Genomic DNA, 21,197 nt, shown 5'->3' with positions numbered 1-21,197 from the left:
GAGGGCTGAAGACCTGTAAGAGATCTAGTCTAGGCCTTGTATGAAAGGTCTGGGGAGGTCTCCTATTTGAGATTTCAGAGTTTTCTATAGACAGTCCTATGTTGTTCCATTTGAACCCTTCTTATTCCTTGTATTATGGCATTTATTGATTTATTGCCCTGTTCCTACCTTTTTGTATCGCAACCTTAATTTCAATGTGTTAAGTGATGGAGCAGTAAGAAATTGCTAGGCCCCTGTAGGTAAAGAAGATGTTTCTTTGTGCAGAAATTGCCGTGTTGGGGAAAGATACTGATCACAGCACATCTGTCATTCACCGCACAGCAGTAGACACATTGTTCAGATTGCTTTCTGTACACATCTCCCCTCTATTCCTCATACACACTTTGACTACAAGACTTTGCTTTTTTCCTCTTCTCTAATGAGAGCGGTGCTTGGACGCTGACGTGATTTCTCGTGAAATGAACATATATTTGTACATCAGAGTTGTGCTGTCTATTATAGTATTTCTTTAAAATGATTTAGTGTAGTGAGAAAGATGCGCTTTAAGGCCATGTTCACATTACATATTTTCGTTTGTTTGGCTGTGACGGATGCCTAACAATGGTATCCGTCACCCAATAGCCTATTCTGGTAATCTATTGAAAAGCTCATGATGTATAGGTTTATATACTGTACAGTGGCATTCGTCACCTATGGGAACCCATTTTTAAAAACTAGACCGTGCTGCATATGGTTTTGTGCGGGATCCCGTTGTTTAATATAGCATAGTCTACTATGCTGTGCAATACCTAAAAAAAAAAATTGTGTACTCAACAGAGGCCCAAAGGACACTTTTGGCCTCTGTTGGACTAATGGAGTCCTGTGGTCACGTTTACCATGTACATTGGGAGCTTTCCTGGCATACCCACTTAACGTAAGGCGAAAACGTGATGTGACCGTGCCTAATTTATAGATATCTGTAAGAAGTCCACAAATACACCCACTGTGCGACCCCCAAACCAGGGTGCTGTACACTGCACCTGTCTACAGATGTAATTGGAGTCAGAATTACTGTCTATTACCCTGCTCTCAGCCAATCAGCAATGCAGGAAACTGCCTGGGACCTTCTGACTGTCTGTCTGAGAGCAAGGTGGTAGACCGAAATTCCCTAACACTGTCGGGGTGGTGAATTCAGCAGGTGGGTCGAAAATCTGTGTGGCACCCTCAGAGATGCAGCTTGGTGGTCTTTATAGTATGTACACATTGGGGGGGGGGGGATTATCTAAAGTAGTGCAAAGAAAAAAGTGGAGCAGTTAACCAATTATGTTAATTGTTTTATTTTCTTCTCCCTCACACTAATTTTAATAAATCTCCTGTGGCGCTAACTGATTTAACCGCTTAGGTACATGGTTAAATCTGAGCAGTTAAAGCGGCCGTACACCGGTCAGTTTGCCTGCAATCTGGGCGGCCGTACACCGGTCAGTTTGCCTGCCATCTGGGCGGCCGTACACCGGTCAGTTTGCCTTCCATCTGGGCTTTTTGAAATGAATCTCTTTTGGGATACTGGTCGTTACGGAGTCAAATCAATGGTAATGTAACGGAAGCCATGGTTTCAGTTTGCCTTTCCGTTCATGGGTTCCTCCAACGGAACCCAAGAACGGAAACCAACGCTGATGTGAACAGGCCCTTAGAAATGATTTTCGGGTGTATTCGTATGTTGCAGCTTTGGTTAGTTTTTGTAAAATGATTCCAGGCACTGATTTATTTATTTTTCTTTCTGGTTTTATTCCAGCAATTCTTTGCATTTGTAAGTGAAGAAAGATTTCCTAAGAATGGATGGGATATTTATGATCCCGTTGAAGAGTTTCGGAGGCAGGTAAGGGAAATGCTGAATGTCACGTGTGGTCCGGCTCTCTCACAATGTGGTCAAACTGCGGTTCGCATTTTGACTGCAACGTGAGAACCCAGCCTTATGGTCTGTTGCAAAGATTCTGTTGACTGCCTGCTAACCTGAGACACAAAATTGTTATCCAGAATTCTAATGTTCTTTGTGGTTCAATTCCTCACAATTGTCAAGATCTCTTGCCATCAGTGAATGGAAACATTTTTTCATTCCACAAAAACAAGCCGTTGACTTAATCCTCTGTGATACAAACACAGCAGCGACTATCCAAAGCTGATACACTGTAACAAATTGCAGCTGTGTGAGCAGAATTAGGTTGAGACTGTTTTGAGTCTATGGGAATCTATTCACTGAAAGCAAGTTGGGATGTTGAAGACCATTTAGAAATTCAAAGCACTTGACAAATAACCAGTATCAAAGCTAGGTTTAAACAAACAGCTCCTATATCCATAATAAATATATAAGATAAACTCCATATGGTAATTACCACCTATATTTAAAAAAATAAAATAAAAAATAAATTGTATAAATCACATGAAATGCATAAAAAATATATAGCAGTAGAAAGGGTTTAGCTAAAGGTGGTGTATACAAAAAAGGACATAATGACCCCCACCCCTTTCAAAATATTAATCATTCTTTATGGTATATAGCGCCAACATATTCAGCGCTTCACAACTGGGGATGTAACTAACAAGTAAAATGACAAATATTCGAAACAAATGAACAAACAATGAAACCGCAGAAGGTCCCTGCCCACAAGAGCTTACAATCTAAATGAGTATCAATATCTTAGACTATAAATAACCAACAATGTGTAAAAGAGGATTAATATAAAACGCAACATGCTAATGTTGGGGTGTCTACTGAAACACATCAGCCACAATATGAGCATGTTTCAAGTGAACGTGGGCCCTATACTATATCTTGTCTCTGTCATGCAACTTGCACGACCGGGAAATCTATGTTTAATTTACCTGGCACCGTGGTCGCAAGTGCCACTGAGGCGGGCAGTTGATATGGAAGTTCACCTCGCTCCACGCTGCTAGCCTGTTCCCTCTGCTCTGTTGTCTAGTGGTCTCCTGATTGGCCGCTAGGGCTGTCACTAAGAGCAGGAAGTGTTACTTTCCGACCACTGCACCGGGGGAACCATGTTTGCAATGCCCTTCCTCTCCCCTTTATTACCCTGTCAGCAGTTTTGAGGCCTCGAAACCATTGAGAGATTCCTTTTAAATGATCCACGATAACTGACTGCCACTATAAGTCACTCTGAATGTGCGGTGCTGCTGGTCAAACTGGGGAGCATTTAGAATTTCTACCTAGGTAATGTGATACTAGGTAATGTGATACTAGGTAATGTGATACTAGGTAATGTGATCCTTTAAGATGTGTCTGTATGAGTTTAAAATGTATTTGAGCAGTATGAGCTTTAGTCTAATGGTGTCTTCCTTACATCTATAGGCAATATATGTTACTTAGCGGTCGCTCCAGGTCTACGTGGTGAGTCAAAAGTCCGGAACTGCCCAAATATTGTTAATGGCTCATCAAAGACGTTAGTGGCCATCAATGTCCGACCGGCAGAGTGTGACCCCGCTGATTGCTAAAAATTGGCAGTGGCATTTGTTAAGCAGTGTGCCTTTTTCGTCTGCTATAGAGTCCACTATGCCTTTAGCCGGCCGCTGCATAGATGGACTAGTACTTCCGGACTTTTGTCTCGTCTTGTAGTATCAGTATTTTTTGCTTTTACTTCGTGTTTGGTGCTTTTTGTAGAAAGCACAGGTTCCATATGGTCTCATTGCCTGGATAGTACACATTTATACCCAATGGGTTGACACGGCTTTCATATAGGTTTGTGCCTTTTGACAGAGTTTGCATGTCACATTTATTTTAAAGGGAAACGGTCACTAGTTTTTCAGCCAAAAAGTACTAGTTTTACAGCATTGCGCTGTACGTAGATTACCCGAGAAGAGTCATGTGGGCGTCCCAGTCTCCTAAGGAGTTATGCAGTCCTGGCTGTCCCACAGGCTGGGATACATCATTACAAGTCTGCTCCGACTCAGATGAAGCCGAGGTCAGTACACTACGCTTCACTGCGAATTCACTGGATGCTGCCGGAGCTGGCTTATGACGTATCCCGGCCTGTGGGATGTCAATCAAGCCAGAACTATGTTTAGGGGGCTATTCCCCATCCGTATAATGACTGGATTGTTTAGTGGGTGAAAATCTAGTGATATGTTCCCTTTAAATATAATAAACTTATGATAGCCATGAATTGGGTGGAAAGAATAAGGAAGTGGTGTGGTACTTTATTCTTTTTTAACAAATCTAAAAAAGTTGCAGATTTTCTGAGTAAAAAAAAAATTTTGCCACAGCATTGGCCCAGACACCAAGTTATGTGACTGTGGGCTTTGGCTCTGTTAATGAGGTCCTACCCGACATCATGCTTTCTCGAGCCCGCATGGGAAGTCCACTGTCAGCTCGATCTGCCACCCGGGATAATTGTCAAGACCCATTGAAAGGAGAAAGCTGGCACAAGTGAACTTACAGAGATGAGTGAAGTTATTTTACCAAATACAACTAATTCTGTATATAAAATACACTGGTGTAAGGTCTTATTTCCTGACCCTATAGGGATTAAGTTTACATACATTTTAGCCACAATTCTTAAAACTCGACTCCTGACCTTTAATCCTAGTTCATATTCCCTCTCAGGTCCGATCGGATCACTGCTAGAGTTCAAGAATGTGAAATGTCAGAATAATACTACAGACAATGATTTATTTCAGCTTTTTTCTCTCATCGCCCTCTCAGTGGCTCAGAAGTTTACTTTCACGTGGTTCGTGTTTGGTAGCATTGCCTTTAATTGTTTAACTTGCATCAAATGTTTTGGGTCGCTTCTCACAAGTTGTTGGAATTTTGTCCCGTTCCTCCTGACAGAACTGATGTAACTGGAGTCAGGCTTGTAGGCCTCCTTGCTCGCACACGATTGTTCAGTAGTCCCCATAAATTATCTATTGGATTGAGGTCAGGGCTTTGTGATGGCCACGATCTAGGAGATAATTGTCCGATCGCTGAAGACCCCCACTGGTCATGAGAACGGTGGTCCCGAACCCTGCCCTTATTCCTCCTCACTGCACCCCCGCAAGGAGGGGGAGGTTGAATGTGGTGGTCGAGCATGCGCCTTCCTCTCAATTAAATGTTTAGGACTTTGAATGAAATGGCGGTCCAGAATACACACTGCCGCTTCATTTAATGTCCTCCTCACTGCAGTCCAACGGTGAGGAGAAATAGGGGGTTCGGAACCTCTGTTCTCATGATCAGTGGGGGTCCCAGTGGTGGGGGTCCCCAACGATCAGACAATTATTCCCATCCTTTGGATAGCTGATAATTTTTGGTTCTGGGAACACCCCTTTGACACGACTTTGGAAGTATGCTTGGTGGCATTGTCCATTTGAAAGAACCATTTGCACCAAAGCTTTAACTTCCTGGCTAATTTCCCTCCCTGATAATGCCATCTACTTTGTGAAGTGTGCCAGTCCCTACTGCACCAAGCACGCCCATAACTTGATGCTGCCCACCCCGTGCTTCACTGTTAGCATGGTGTTCTTTTCTGGCAAGCCCCCCCCCCCCTTTTTTTCTTCATATATAACGATCGGCCTTTCAGGTCATGTCAATCAATATAGAACACGTTTTACTATTATATAGCTACTTTTGCATCTGTCTCCTCCAGCAGCTTCACAAGGTCATTTGCTGAGGTTTTTGGATTGATTTTGTATTTTTTGCAACAAAGTCCGTTCATCTCTAGTGGACAGACGCCTTCCTGAACGGTATGATGGCTTTGTGGTCCCATGGTGTTTAAACCTGCACATTCACTTTCGAACAGATGAACGCGGGGCCTTCAGGCGTTTGGAAATTGCTTCCAAGAATGTAGCAGACTTCTGGAGGTCCACAATTCATTTTCTGATGTCTTGGCTGATTTTATTTTTGATTTTCCTATGATGTCAAGCAAAGAGGCAAGTAGGCCTTGAAGGTAGACCTCAAATACTGCCAGGGGTACACCTGAAGCTCCTATAGTCATGACGTAGTTTTCTGGAATCTTGCAAGCTTTTTAAAGGCAGTCAACTTGTGTATGTAAAACTTCTGGACCACTGGGAATGTGATGAAAGTGATCTAAATAATGGTCTCTGGTGTTCTTCACAGTCTTGTAATAATAGTAGTGATCCTAACTGATCTGAGAGAGGGAGTGTGCGCTAGTATTACATGTCAGGAATTGTAAAACTCAGAGTATTAAAGTGCAGCTAAACATTTGACAAACGTCTGACATGTCATAGTGACATGTCAGAAGTTTGGATTGGTGGGGGTCCGAGCACGGAGACCCCCACCAATCACTACAATGAAGCAGCTGAAGCGTTCGTGTGAGCGCTCAGCCGCTTCGTGTCTGTTGGGAAAGCCGATGTATCAGAGTATGGGCCCATAGACTTTGTATTGAGTCCGTACACCAATACATTTATTTCCGGAAAAAGCCAAACAGACATGAAGCGGCTGAGCGCTCACACGAGCGCTTTAGCTGCTTCATTCTAGCGATTGGGGGGGGGGTCTCCTTGCTCGGACCCCCACCAATCCAAACTTCTAACATGTCACTATGACATGTCAGAAGTTTGTCAAACGTTTAGCTACACTTTAATGAATGCAGCGAAGTTCTATGTAATCTTATGATGGACATCTGAATTTTCAGGCTTTGTGTGGAGTTAGCCTTTAAAGGAATGGTTCAGGATTAGAAAAACCTGGCTGATTTCTTGCAAAAACAGCGCCACACTTCTCCATAGGTTGTGTCTGGCATTGCACTGTAGCTCCATTGAAGTGAATAAGCTGCAATACCAGACACAACCTATGCATAGGTATGGTGCTGTTTTTTGGAAGAAATCTGCTATATTTTTCTAATCCTGGACAACCCCTTTAATAAATGCTGCAGCCAGTGAATGCCACAATGCCATTAATTGAATTCTGTAAATATGATCGAGAATGTGACCGTAGAGAAGCCAGGCTGTGGTGCCTACGATGAGAATTGTAAGTAGGAATATTGAGCTAGGCTTTGCAGGCCAGGAAGGGAGAAGATGTGTTTGAAATGAGTGAGTCCTCGTCCTTAGGCCGGATTCACACAAGCATTGTGCATCTCGAACGTGAAAAGCTGCAGTTTTTCATGTCCGAGATGCATCCGTGCTCTGCGGGACGCGTTATCACACATCCCCCATGGACTAGAGTCTGGAGGGATGCGTGAAGCGGGAAAAATAGGACATGTCCTATTTTTTCACGGACCCTTCACACGGTTCGTTGTTTTAACGGCTGTCACACGGACGTATAACAGGTTCATGTGAATTAGGCCGAACACTGTGACCATGAAGTACACACGACTAGTGATAGTCAGATTGTGCTAGAACTGGCTGTGAGCCACACGTTGTATAGTAGAGCAATGTGATAGGAGAGAAATCTGTGTGCCCTGGTGGTAACGGTCACACCGTCTGACAAGTAATATGTTGTTCATCTTACAGAATCTTTTATACTTCATCTGTGTCAGGCTTACATACAAAGCAATAAGCGCTTCACATTATTGTCTGAAAACTTCCATGTGGTATGAGCAAGGCTTCCGGGCGTCCTGCCCAGGTTGAGTCAGCCTGTTAGTACAACAGCTGCCAGCTCAATGGCCACTCCGCCCTCCTCACATTTTCAGTCGTTATGCCATTAAAGCGATTACACCCATTTTGTGTCTGTACATTTCCACTTAGGGCTCAGATACACCTCCAAGCGCTCTTCACGCCATGCGCTTGTTCACGGATGCTATTGGAGATCATTGTGTTAAATCTTCTGTCTGGTATTAATGCCTTTTGTGTTTGCCCCCTTCTATATTGTTTAAAGAATCCTTAATGCACATGGTCTTCATAGTGTGAGATTTGATCACCACCCTGTGGTTACATGGTCAAAGTACAATGGAAAGAAAAAAAATTCAAGAAATTAAATTACGACACTTTGTTTTTCTTTTTTTTTTTCCACCCAGGGTTTACCCAACAATAATTGGAGATTAACCTTCATTAATAAAATGTATGAATTCTGTGACACCTACCCTCCTCTGTTAATGGTCCCATTTAATGCCACAGATGATGATCTTAGGAAAGTTTCTGCCTTCAGGTCCAGGAACAGGATACCGGTACGTAGAAGAGTTACGAATTGAAGTGAAACACTTGTTACTGCCCCCCCCCCCCCCCCCCACATATTACAGCTGACTGCTGGGGGTCCCAAGCAGTGGAAATCTCTGATCAGCTTATTGTCAGGAGACCGTTCCAGCAAAAAAAAAAGTATTTTCCAATGCAGACCATCCTTTTAAGCTTGTGTATCTCTAAAGGGAATGTATTTATATATTTGTAAATGTGAAGGTGTGGTTTTCGTGTTTTTTTTTACATTTCCATATTCCTATCCATATTTTAAATAAGAAATCCTAAAATCTTGCAGTTTTCACTCTGGCCACTGAGCCTTACAATAGATGAACACTTCCTGTTCTGTAGAGATCACTTCTCATCAGTCACCTTTCATTGTGATAATAAGATAACAGGGTAAAAAACCGGGCTTAGTGGAAGAGGCGTGGCCACCCACGGCCCAACGCATTAACTATAATTTACAGCGGAATTCCACGCTATCTGCTTGCTGGCTTAGATTTCACTCAGTGGCGAGTAGACAGCCAAAGATGAGGTAAATTAATAGGCGTTAATAAATTTGTCACGTCTTACTCCAGCTTGTTACCTATTATGATTGGCGCAAGAAACGCCAGCCTCAAATCCCCCCCCCCCGATGAGTGCTCTCTAGACTATTGTCCCCATAATCACGTACAGAAAATAGAATAAAGGAATCTACTTTTCAGATGGAAACAATGTTTCAGTATCTCGTTTTAACTAGTTTAAGAAATATATGGGTGATATATTCCCGTGAAATTGAGTAAGGCCACTTTCACACGGCGGTAATTTTTTGGTCACTATTTTGCTTCAATATTTGTAAGCCAAATCCAGGAGTGAAACAAACAAACAAAGAGAAAGTATTTGTAGTATGGAAAGATTTCTACCTGTCAAAGGTTTTTTCCAGAATCCAGAAATGATCACTTATCCACAGGAAAGGTATCCTTAGTATAGGCCATCAAGTTCTTATGACTGGAAAACCCCTTTAAGGCTGGGTTCACACGACCTATTTTCAGATATAATGGAGGCGTTTTACGCCTCGAATTACGTCTGAAAAAACTGCTCCAATACGTCGGCAAACATCTGCCCATTACTTTCAGTGCTGTCATTTTACGCGTCGCTGTCAAAAGACGGCTCGTAAAATTACAGCCTCGTCAAAAGAAGTGCAGGACATTTCTTGGGACGTTTTTGGAGCCGTTTTCTCATAGACTCCAATGAAAACAGCTCCAAAAACGCGAGTTGCTCAAAAAACGGCTGAAAATCAGGGGCTGTTTTCCCTTGAAAACAGCTCCGTATTTTCAGATGTTTTTTGTTAAGCGTGTGAACATACCCGAAGACCGCAAGGAATGCTGAGAGATTTCAGCTCTGAAACCTGTAGAATTGTGACTGCAGCTCTGTTCTATTATTCAGGCTAGAACTCATTACAAAGAAAAATAAAGCAATCTATTTACAAAATTAGACTTTGTTCAAATCTGTGACAGAGGCTCCGTTAGCGTCCTCCTTTGCAGATTCCGTCAATTTACACGGACAAAATAGCGCAGCGTGCTGTACTATTCTGTCCAGCAAAAGGATGTGCACGGTGATGGAAGAGACCGAACCTAGGGAACGATGGGTTCTGTCGGGCGCCGTTAGTTTCCTTCAGAACAACGAAAAACTGGAGCCACCAGATCCGTTGCGTGATCAGTCATATTGGAAAACCCAAACGCAGATCTGAACAGATCCTTCCTTGACTTTGCATAATCTGAATTAACAGATTACTCATTGTACAGATTAGAATTGTTAGAAGGAAGGGTATGTGCACACACACTAATTACGTCCGTAATTGACGGACTTATTTCGGCCGCAAGTACCGGACCGAACACACTGCAGGGGGCCGGGCTCCTAGCATCATAGTTATGTACGATGCTAGGAGTCCCTGCCTCGCTGCACGACAACTGTCCCGTACTGTAATCATGTTTTCAGTACGGGACAGCAGTTCCACGGAGTAGCAGGGACTCCTAGCGTCGTACATAACTATGATGCTAGGAGCCCGGCTCCCTGCACTGTGTTCGGTCCGGTACTTGCGGCCGAAATACGTCCGTCAATTACGGACGTAATTAGTGTGTGTGCACATACCCTAAGGGATATGCAGGCTCTTTTCCACGATCTGAGCTGACTGTTAAAGTGTAACTAACCTTTCAACAAACTACTGACATGTCATAGTGACCTGTCAGAGGTTTTGATCGGTGGGGGTCCGAGCACTGAGACCCCACCCCCCCCCCCCCCCCACCTTAATACGATGCGGCAGAAGCGTTCGGGTGAGTGCCGAGCTGCTTAGTTTCTGATCGGAACTTTCTATTGAGTCCATACACGGTTACCTCGGTTTTCCAAGAAAAGCTGATCAGGAACCGAGCGGCTCAGCGCACACCAAACCGCTCCATTTTAGCGATCGGTGGGGGTCTCCGTGCTCGGACTTTCATCGATTTTAAAACTTCTGACATGTCACTCATGTCAGAAGTTTGTTGAAAGTTTAGTTACCCTTTAACCCCTTCAGTTCCTGGCCAATTTTGGCCTTTAGGTACCGCAAGATTTATTTATTTTTTGGTCACTTCATTCCGAGTGCCATAACTTTTTTTTTTTTTTTCAATCGATGTAGCTCTGAAGGTTTGTTTTTTGTAGGATAAGTTGTATTTTCCAATGGCACTATTTTGAGGTACATATAAATTATTGATACATTTTTTCTGGAAAAAAAAACCCAGCAGTTTCGCCATATGTTTTATGTTATAAATTTTGCACCGTCCGCTGTGCTGGATACATAACATATATACTTTATTCTATGGGTCAGTATGATTACCAAATATGTATAGATTATTTTGTGTTTAGCTACTTTTGCACAATGAAATCACATTTTATGCATGTCCTAATAGCCATACAGCTATGGCAGGCCTTTGATAGTATTACGGTACGTAACTACGTTTGTTTGCGGGAAGGCACCACTAAAATGGATGTACAGTTATGTCCAACTGGGGCAGGAGCGTAGCTAGGGAGGGGCCGGCGGGGCATTTGTTGCGGGACAATCTAGTTTTCATTGGCATTATTTTGGGCTACATGTGATTTTTTTTGGGGGATTTTTTTTGATCACTTCTTCTTCCATTTTTTGGCAAGCAAGGTGACTTAAAACCATCAAGTGCTCCATTCCCTGCCTTTACAGCACGGTGTCAGCTGTAACATGCACCTGACACCGGCGGCTGATGTCGCAGGCTCAGCTTCTTTCTTTTGAGGCCGGAAGCCTTATGGTCTCCAGGCGAGACCAGCAGGCTTCCGTACTTGGCAGACAGGAGGCCATTGTTAGGCCTCCGGTCTGCTAGAACAGCCATCGGAGCCCCGCGATTTGCATTGATCTGCTAGGAAACACCACAGATGCAGCGCTCTCTTTTGAGCGCTGCATCTAAGGGGTTAATCGGCCGGATCGGAGTCTAGCTCCTGGCCATGTAGCAGAGTGTCAGCTGTAATATACACCTGACATCCGCTGCCGATTTTGTGGGCTCAGCCTCTGAGCACGCAACAGCACGTTGTTGCGTTAAGTCCTTAACGACAATGACGTACTATTACGTTGGATGTTGTTAAGGGGTTAAAGAAAATGTTTCACCACCTTTTATGCTGCCCTCTCTGAGGGAAGCATAAAGTAGTGATAGAGACACCGATTTAAGAGTTGTCTTATGTTTACCTGTGGCATATTTTTTTGTAAAACTTATATTTACATTTTTGCAGCGCTCACATCGTGCTGTGAGGAAGGAGTCCTCGATATTCATGAACTACATATTATAGGGCAGGAGGAGCGAAGCCGATTGATCTATATTTTCTAGTAAAAGATTTAGTACAACTTGTAATTATAAGCCACAGGCTGATCGCCCCCATGCCACGCCACATTGATAACACCTCAGCAGTGCCACAGGCTGATCGCCCCCATGCCACGCCGCAGTGATGCAGTAATTCATGCAAAAGGAGCCCCGACCAAGTATTGAGTGCATATACTGTATATACTTTTCAGTAGGCCAACATTTGGAAATTGGGCTTATATAATATTCTAATTTTCTAAAACACAAAATTTTGGGTTTTCATTAACTGTTCCCATAATTTTCAACATTAAAAGAAAAATGCTGGAAATAGATCACTCTGTGTGTAATGAATCTATATAACAAATGTCTTCCCATTACAGGTTTTGTCTTGGATTCACCCTGAAAATCAGTCTGTAATCACAAGGTGTAGTCAGCCATTAGTGGGTATGAGCGGCAAGCGGAATAAAGACGATGAGCGGTACCTGGAGATAATAAAAGATGCCAATAATCAAACCTCAAAGCTAACAATTTATGATGCAAGGCCGAATGTAAATGCTGTGGCTAATAAGGTAAGAGGCTCCACCATAGCAGTTGGCTTGGTCCGAATATCACAACGGCTCTCACTTATGTACGTATGTGTTTATGATGGTAGATAATAGGCACCTATGTGCTATACAGAAGCCTCCATGTACTCGGTACACTTGGATGTTGGAGGGATGTCTGGTTCTATTAAGGAGTGATCATGTGTGACCTATTCTATTAGAACTGCAATAATTTCCCTCAAGCAAAATAGCACACTGTCTATTATTACCAGGTTCCCTCAATTTATAAACCTTTCTAGTACAGCGCCTCTAGTAAAAAATAAAAGCTAATGGAGCTTTTTCTGGTCTTACCTGTTCAAACTGTATTTTACCACGTCCCCCTCTGTCACAATGCACATAAAATACAAGAAATATTGCTTCTAATATGAATCATACATAATATAACATTTGCTGGAACAAACTAAAATATTCCCAGTGAAACCATAGAGTCAGAAAGAAAAAATGGATCTAATTTTCATGTATCAACTTGTGCGTGACCGAAAACTCACACAGTATAAAACGAAACACATGCAACAAATTTTGCAATAAATTTTTCCAGAATACTATTTTAAGAATTTCTAAATTTTTATTTCTTATTAATTTTATTGTTTGTTATTAAACAGATGCAATATTGCAATATAGGGATCCACTCAATACACTGTTATTGGGGGTGGAGAATTCAACACAATCGTAGAGGCTTCTCTCCCGTTCATGTTGCGACATCTTAGTTATAAGGTGTGGTACAATTTCTTAAAGGAGTTGTCCAGTCATAAGAGATTGATGCCCTATTCTTTAAGATAGGCTATCAATACCTGATTGCTGGGGGTCTGACCCCGGCCGATCAGGTGTTTTTGAAGGGGCCGCGGAGCTCATATGAGCGCTGCTTTCCCCATCATTACTGTCACTGCTCGTACTGTGAATCGCCAACACAGTACAAGCAGATAAGATTCACTTCAATAGGAGAAGACCGTAATACTGTCAACCGCCGCTACAAGTGTGTCAGTACGAGCAGATAAGGAATGAAGGGGAAGCAGCGCTCCTACAAGAGCCGCAGGAGCTTCAAAACAGCTGATTGGCTGGGGTGCCGGTAGTCTGACCCCTACCGATCGGATATTGATGACCTTTCCTTAGGATAGGGCATCAATTTCTTATGATTGGAAAACCACTTTAAAAAATTTGTTACAGATACTACCAAAGCAAAAACAAATGTGTTGTACCAACAACATTGATACATGACCCCCATAACCTTGGGGTGCTAATATGTCGAAATAACCGATTGCCAACAAAAAGTGCGGTCTACGGACTGTGGCTGTTGTAATATTAAAACTATTTTTGTCTATTGGGGCTTGTTGGGAGTTGTAGTTTTACATCAGCTGGTAAGCCACAGGATACAGACCACTGGAATGGGCCTGGCTTTATTTGTTTTTAGTTGGAAGCCAAGACGTTCTTAGACCATAAGGGCTTTGCATTCAATTGTATTTCCAGTAAGTGGCTTTTTTAGCCATCCAATGTACCTATAAGGTAGCCCGGCAAAATGTCATACGCAGGGTAATAGTAGATATCGGGATTGTGTGTCTACAGGTGTCATTAATAGGTCATGACGATAACTTACAGATGGTTACAGTATGATCATGGTTATTAATGCTTTATAGGGCTTTAATCCATACTTTATAATCGGAGCATATTCTGTAATCCACTTGGTCTTTCGGTAGGCAACAGGAGGCGGCTATGAAGGCGAGGATGCATATCCGTTTGTAGAATTTGTCTTTCTGGATATTCACAACATTCACGTAATGAGAGAATCGCTGAAGAAATTAAAAGACATTGTTTTTCCGAATGTTGAGGAATCTCATTGGCTATCCAGCCTGGAGTCTACGCACTGGTTGGAACACATTAAGGTATGGTAGAATCATTTCTATGTAGTGCTAAACGTAGAAATGAGAGGAAGTAGAGACAACATTGGGTTAGAATAGTAATAATTTATGATCTCAAGTCATTTCATAGACGTGAATGTGATTCAAGGGTTGGGTTTGGGACAACGTGGACAATTTTTGTGTATTGTGTGAGTTTGTCATTGAAGAAATATATTCGAGCACTTTTAGCAACTTGTTTTAGGATATTAAATCTGCATGTGCACAATGGCCACTATGCTGAGTATTTTCTCTTTTATTTCTTCAGCTGGTCTTGACAGGAGCCATTCAGGTAGCGGATAAGGTGGCTTCTGGAAAAAGTTCTGTGGTTGTGCACTGCAGTGACGGCTGGGATCGAACAGCCCAGCTGACGTCTCTGGCCATGCTGATGTTGGACAGCTACTATAGGACCGTAGAGGGCTTTGAGGTGTTGGTACAAAAAGAGTGGATAAGTTTTGGACACAAGTTTGGATCGGTAGGTATAGAAACCATCCTTCTTTTAAAAAAAACTACTATTTGCCAGTCTGTTCAAACGTTAATAGAGAGAGTCCAAAATGAGGCCAGCAACCCCCAGCTTACCCATCAGTTTTCATTTGATACCCTGTATTTTGTATGATGCTTATCCTATTTCCTTGTTTTTGTTGAAACCTTGGATAAAGCACTGTCAGGATAAAGGTCTACGTTGGCAAACAATTACTTTTGAGAAGCGCTATGTTTTTAGATCTCCAAGATGCACAAAGAATGGTAATCTGTGCCTAGCGAAACCTTGAAGCAGCCAGGAATGTCATATTGAAGTATACATTCACGTCTAAATATTTATCTTTGGCAAATACTTAGAATTACCCTTCGTTCAAAAAAAAAAAAAAAAATGGCAGCTAGACATCGGAAGTACACATTTAAATCTGATGACACAGAAGGCATCGGCCATATCGTCTCTAGGGTGTTCAGTTACCCAGTTTGCAGTGTAATAACCTTTTGCGTTTATTTCTACTATGCATTTTTATGTCAATGTAGAATTGTGTCTTGGAGTCGTGCTTGGATCTAATTTACCAGACCTGTACCCCCCTCCTGACCTGTACTGTTATCAAACCCTGCAGTACCCGCCTATCTGTATTCTTCATACTAGAACATAAACCACACAATGTTTACTCTCAAAAGCCCAAATGCATTTATACACCATAATCTGAATTGCACCTTGTATACTCTTCGACAGAAGAGCACTCGGACTGTATATTCTGCTTGGGCGAGCAGTGTGTAGCATGTTGTAATGTTATATTGGCAGAACCCCTCAGTGACGGCATGAGACTTGAGTAGAGTGTAATCCACCTTTCTTTCATATTCCTGTGCCGCAAACCAAATACTGGTCATGACCCAAATTTATTGCCAGTGTATAGGTTTCATTTTAATACATGGCAAATCGGTTTGCAATTCACTGGCCATGAAAATGCATTGGGCTATGCATGACTCCGGGATTTAAACAACACCAAACAGAGAAGTTATGCAGCTTCCCCCCCTGGCCCTACACGAAGCCTAACACCGTGTATCCGTTTACCCAGGAGTGTTACTTTAAGGATATGTTCACAATAGGCAGATGAGCAAATTACATTGTGGAAAATCCGCAGCATATTACAGTTGCAGCAAAGTGGATGAAATTTGAACAAATCACCACAAGTTGCGGAAAAATCAGCATAAATTGACCTTCGGTGCAGCTTTGTGATCCGCAGCATGTCCATTAGTCCTATGAAATCATTGCAAATTGTTTGCGGTTTTTCTATGACATCAGTGGAGGTAAAAGCCACGACAAATAACAAATGTTGCGATTTTTGCGGCTGATAAGCTGTGAATTTGCCTCATATCGCAAAGTCTGAAGAAAAAATACAATAATAAATAAGTTTACAATTAATTTAAAAGTCTATACTTACCTCCCTCGCATTGTCATATCAATGGCTTCTTGTTCCCCTGGCTGTTCTTCGTACAGCCCGGCCTCCTGGGATGACGTTTCTTCCCATGTGACTGCTGTAGCCAATCACAGGCTGTAGCGGTTACATGGACTGCAGCGTCATCACAGGAGGCCTGGCTTTTAGCTTGGATATACTGCCTACTATTGTGCAGCGTACCCAACCTGTGTGAATTTCGCCTTGAGAAAACGTACCCATGCCTGGTACTTTCTGTATAACATTTTAACCCGGATCTTCCACTATAATATGCTGCCCTTGTTCAATCCAAGTTCAATTGACTAGGGCGGCAGACGGCACAATGTTTTTTTGTGCTATTTGTCTTAGAACTCCAGAAAGAATACAGGGCAGTCATGTGCTGCGGATTATTCATGAGGAGAGCGCTGCCCCCATTTCCCCACTTATCGTGGGCAGCCACTGTACGCAAGTTTACACAATGGCAGCCATCAATTATTTATGAATAATTATAATGAACTGCTGAATTGATTTTATGGTTGTCGTTCTGTCCACTGTGCTGAGAACCATCTGCTCCAACTTGAAGAAATCTGCTCCTTCGGTTAGAATACAATTTTTTTGGTGTTCCTGGTAAATACTTAAATCATAGCATTTTAATTTGACCTACATGTATTCATTTGTAAAGTTGTAACCCGTGTTATTTCAGAGAATTGGACATGGTGACAAGAATCACGCTGATGCCGACAGATCTCCAATCTTCCTCCAGTTCATTGACTGTGTGTGGCAAATGTCTAAACAGGTATATTCTATATCTGTAACAGTCAGCATTCATCAGTGCCGTTCATATATATATATTTATGTGTGTGTATGTATGTATATATATATGTGTGTGTGTGTATATAATATCTCTCTCCAGGTGTCTTTTGTCTTTCTCATGTAACATTTGTGCTGTTCTTTTCCTTCAGTTTCCCACAGCATTTGAGTTTAATGAGCACTTTCTGATCACTATTCTGGATCATCTTTACAGCTGCCGATTTGGCTCTTTCTTGTATAACTGTGAGTCCGTAAGAGAAAAAGAGGCAAGTATTTCTAGGCTTTCTGTATAAAGGATACAATTCTGTCTGCTTGCAGCCACCACTAGGGGGAGCTTTATTGGATTTTTTTTTTAATATTCTTGAATCCAATGTGTAAAGAGTGTACATTGAACACCTAAGCTCTTTCTAGTGGTGGTAGTAGGCAGCAAACCTTTTCAATTTGTCTTTGCAGGGCATTTGGAGCTCTTTAATTTCCTAATCTATCTTTACAGAAGTTGCCGTTGTTCTCTTATTCAGCAGACTTTTTGTGGTATTTTAAGGGTGTACATTCACTTTATGGTGTGATTCAGTAAGCTCAGATCCTGTCTAAAATTGGCCATATACTTTAGATGGCTGTCAGCTGAAAGCTCATTTCGTCAACCGCTATTTCTCCTGACTCCCCTATATAAATGCATGCTCCGCTCATTCATGTGTTTTCAATAGGGAGATGGTAATAATATCTACCATGGAAACACAGGATCGGGCATGTTGAAATCTAACAGGCCTGAGCCTTCTTTTCTCCGACATCTGGAATCGGTGGAGGGTCAGGATATCCCAATACACAGTAGATAGTTGTCTGGCCACGCCGAAATTTTGGATTTGGCCGACTTTCCTCTAATGTGTATGAGCATCCTAATTCCTCCATGAAAGATCTCAACCGTATCTGAGGTGATGGGGAGATTCCGATCTCTAAAAATATGCGTCATGATTGTCACCCAACCTCCGTTTTACAAAGCGCTGCACCCCCTTAACTCTAGGAAAGTTTAAAAAGGTTTCTAATTTAATTTGACTTATGACATCTATAATAAAATGGGTTGGTATGGGCAATATCCCTGTTTCTTATTTGCACTGTTTTCTATAACTTCCCGTCTTGTATTCTGGATGTTCCACAGTGTAACTTAGATTCTCGCACTGCATTCCCAGGGGGGCCACAAACTCTTGGCAGAATTCTTTGTGTTCCAATATTACGACCTGATGTTCTGTTTACAATTGCTCAGTAGCCCGAATGTGGTTGGAAATGAGGCAGAAACATGTTTTGTTATTTTCAGTTGCTAGATTTATGTTTCTTTTAACCTAGAAACTGAGAGAAAAGACACAGTCTCTGTGGTCCTGGATAAACAGTGAAAAGTCAAAGTACATAAATCCCTTTTACACCAAGGAGTTGAATCGAGTCTTGTACCCAGTTGCCAGCATGCGTCACCTGGAGCTCTGGGTCAATTACTACATTAGGTGGAATACAAGGATCAGACAACAGGTAACCTTTCTGTATCATCTTCTTAACCGATGTTTAACATTGACTGTTGACAGAAGATGGACAATAATTGGGATAACCCTTAATAAAACCATCACATATGGGTAGTGGAGAAACTGTTATTTTCATTGAGTTTTCAGTAACTAATGGGGTTGGATCAGGTTGAGTGTTGAGATAGCTCCCGAAAAGCTGTCCTGCTTGCTGAGAATACTCGGGGGTCCCCCATCAAGTCAGGAGGGCGTCTGTTTCAATTCCTGATGCACTGACAATTATTGTATCACCTTTTGCAATGCTAAGGAAATCCTGAAAACATGACCTGTCAGGGATACTCGAGGACAGGAGTTTAGAAACACTGATAAAGATGGCCATTTGCCGCACCAATGCCTACCGTTGGTAAAACGTCTGTCATCAGAAGCCCAGCTGTAAGGCACCACGTTCCCTACCGACCAACGCCCCACATAATGCACACAATTTTCATCTTGATCGTCAGGTTTGATGGAAAAGAAACTGGCCATACATAAGTGTAAGGGGATGTGCCTACTGTTAATAAAGTTTAGACTCAAATACGCTTTCTTATTATTTGACATAATTATTGCAATTTCTGGTCAAGCTGCTCAAAAAAAAAAAAAGGAAAAAATTGAAGGTCAAGTAAAATCTCAGTATCGGCCGGTTCACATCAGCGTCGGCCTTCCGTTCGTGGGTTGTGTTTGAACCTTCCGCCGGAGGAACCGTTGAACGGAAAGCCAAACTGAAACCATAGAGTCCTTTTGCATTAATATTGATTTCATTGGTAATGCTTCCGTTGCAAATTGGTTTCCGTATATGTTTTTGTTACAAAAGGTTTCCGGCTTTTTCGGGGAAACCATAGCGTAGTCGACTACGCTATGGTTTCCGTTCAAAACCAGAAGAATTAAGGAACGGAAATACATGGACACCAATTGCAGCAGAAGCATTACCAGTGAAATCAATGGTAATAAAAACGGAAGCTATGCTTTGTGTTTTGGCTTTCCGTTAATCGGTTCTTCTGTCGGAACGGTCTAACGGAACCCGATGATCGGAAGGCTGACACTGATGTGAACACAGCCTAAGATAGTTTCTGCCTCCATTGTCCAGAAAGCACAACAAGTTTTCTTCAAGCAATTGATATTTGTTCATTATTTGCCCCAATAAATAATTTTCTCTCCTATACCTCCCACTTCTTGAGCGGAGTTCCCATTTTTACCAATAATGTTTCCAGCTTTCGTTGGCAGTTCTCTGCTGGAAACAAATGTCCAAATGTCCGACTGCTAGAATTTCTGCACTATGTAGTTTATAGGAAATGCTTTTTCTTATTGGTACCTTTAAAATTAACTTTTTTTTTCTTTTTTACCTCCTGTCAATAGCAACCCAACCCAGTGGAACAGCGATACATGGAGCTCCTGGCTTTACGAGATGATTATATAAGGAAACTTGAAGAACTTCAAATCTCAAATTCACCAAAAATGAACAACTCCTCCACCTCCCCTCCGTCACCTTCGCGAATTTTGCAAACTCCATTTTGATAAAAAAAAAGAAAAAAAAAAGAATAAGCTCTTTGTATGAAGTATAGATACGGACTCTGCTCATTTTTGGGGAGGCCATTTTGAATGATGCCTTAACTTGGATGAAGTTTGAATCTTCATGGTTGAATAAAAATGTGCCTTTTGAAATATTATCTTTTTTATATGTTGCACTGGTATATAGATCCTGTCAAATAATATATCTAGGCTAAGTTCCCTGGCTGCTTTTAACCATATCACATTGGACTTGTGAATATATATATATATATATATATATATATATATATATATATATATATATATATTAACCAGAGTACGGGGTGCGACTCATTTTTTCTATGTTTTGACTTTTTTTTTATTTTTCTGTAAATGCCATCCTTCACACTTTTTGTCTGCGACAGTCCCATGTTCGTGTGCCCGAGGGTCTTCTATTCCTTGTGCTGGTCACACAGGCAGCTTGTCTGCTGTACAGATATATGGTGTACTTTTCAGTATTAACTATTCACCAGGAACATCAATTTTCTTTACCATCTTTCATGTCTTCTAGGCTGATCAATATGGAACTATGTAGATTACTTTTTTCCTTAATGTTGTGAAGGCTGTATTTCCCCTTTATGAATGTTACAGTAAAAGTTTATTTTTTTTGGGCATCACCATTTATTTTAATGCGGACGGATCCGGTGCAAATGGTTTCCGTTTGTCACTGTTGTGCAAGGGTTCAGTCGTTTTGACGGAATCTATACCATTGTCGACTACGATATTCATTCCGACAAAACAACGGAACCCTTACACAACGGGGACAAACGGAAACCATTTGCACCGGATCCGTTAGCATTGAAATCAATGGTTTCCGTTTGGATTCCGTTCATGGGTTCCCCTGACAGGAAAGTTCCAACAGAACCCATGAACAGAGTCCCAACACAGAGGTGAAGGAAGCCTCAGTGGGGATGCCATCGGTTATCCAAAACTGCAGTTTTTTTTTTTCTTGCATGGCCCACATTTGCGTAAACTA

At 41.9% G+C, this 21,197-nt stretch overlaps 1 protein-coding gene across 3 annotated transcripts in view; it reads left to right on the top strand.

Moving 5' to 3' along the window:
• Positions 1 to 20,338, top strand: part of MTM1 (myotubularin 1) — a 71,238-nt gene extending 50,900 nt beyond the window's left edge. For all 3 annotated transcript variants that reach the window (XM_075835877.1, XM_075835878.1, XM_075835879.1), the window contains 9 exons: positions 1,772 to 1,855; positions 7,935 to 8,084; positions 12,302 to 12,490; positions 14,215 to 14,400; positions 14,681 to 14,887; positions 17,029 to 17,121; positions 17,288 to 17,401; positions 18,474 to 18,650; positions 20,030 to 20,338. In XM_075835877.1, the coding sequence (XP_075691992.1) occupies positions 1,772 to 1,855; positions 7,935 to 8,084; positions 12,302 to 12,490; positions 14,215 to 14,400; positions 14,681 to 14,887; positions 17,029 to 17,121; positions 17,288 to 17,401; positions 18,474 to 18,650; positions 20,030 to 20,188 (1,359 nt within the window). In that variant the 3' untranslated portion in view covers positions 20,189 to 20,338. The remainder of the gene's footprint in view (positions 1 to 1,771; positions 1,856 to 7,934; positions 8,085 to 12,301; positions 12,491 to 14,214; positions 14,401 to 14,680; positions 14,888 to 17,028; positions 17,122 to 17,287; positions 17,402 to 18,473; positions 18,651 to 20,029) is intronic.
• Positions 20,339 to 21,197: the final 859 nt, after the last annotated feature.

This window comes from Rhinoderma darwinii, chromosome 8 (assembly GCF_050947455.1).
Source record: "Rhinoderma darwinii isolate aRhiDar2 chromosome 8, aRhiDar2.hap1, whole genome shotgun sequence".
Lineage (NCBI taxonomy): Eukaryota > Metazoa > Chordata > Amphibia > Anura > Rhinodermatidae > Rhinoderma > Rhinoderma darwinii.
The sequence above is the reverse complement of the archived record's forward strand: the minus strand, read 5'-3'. Positions and strand labels throughout refer to the sequence as shown.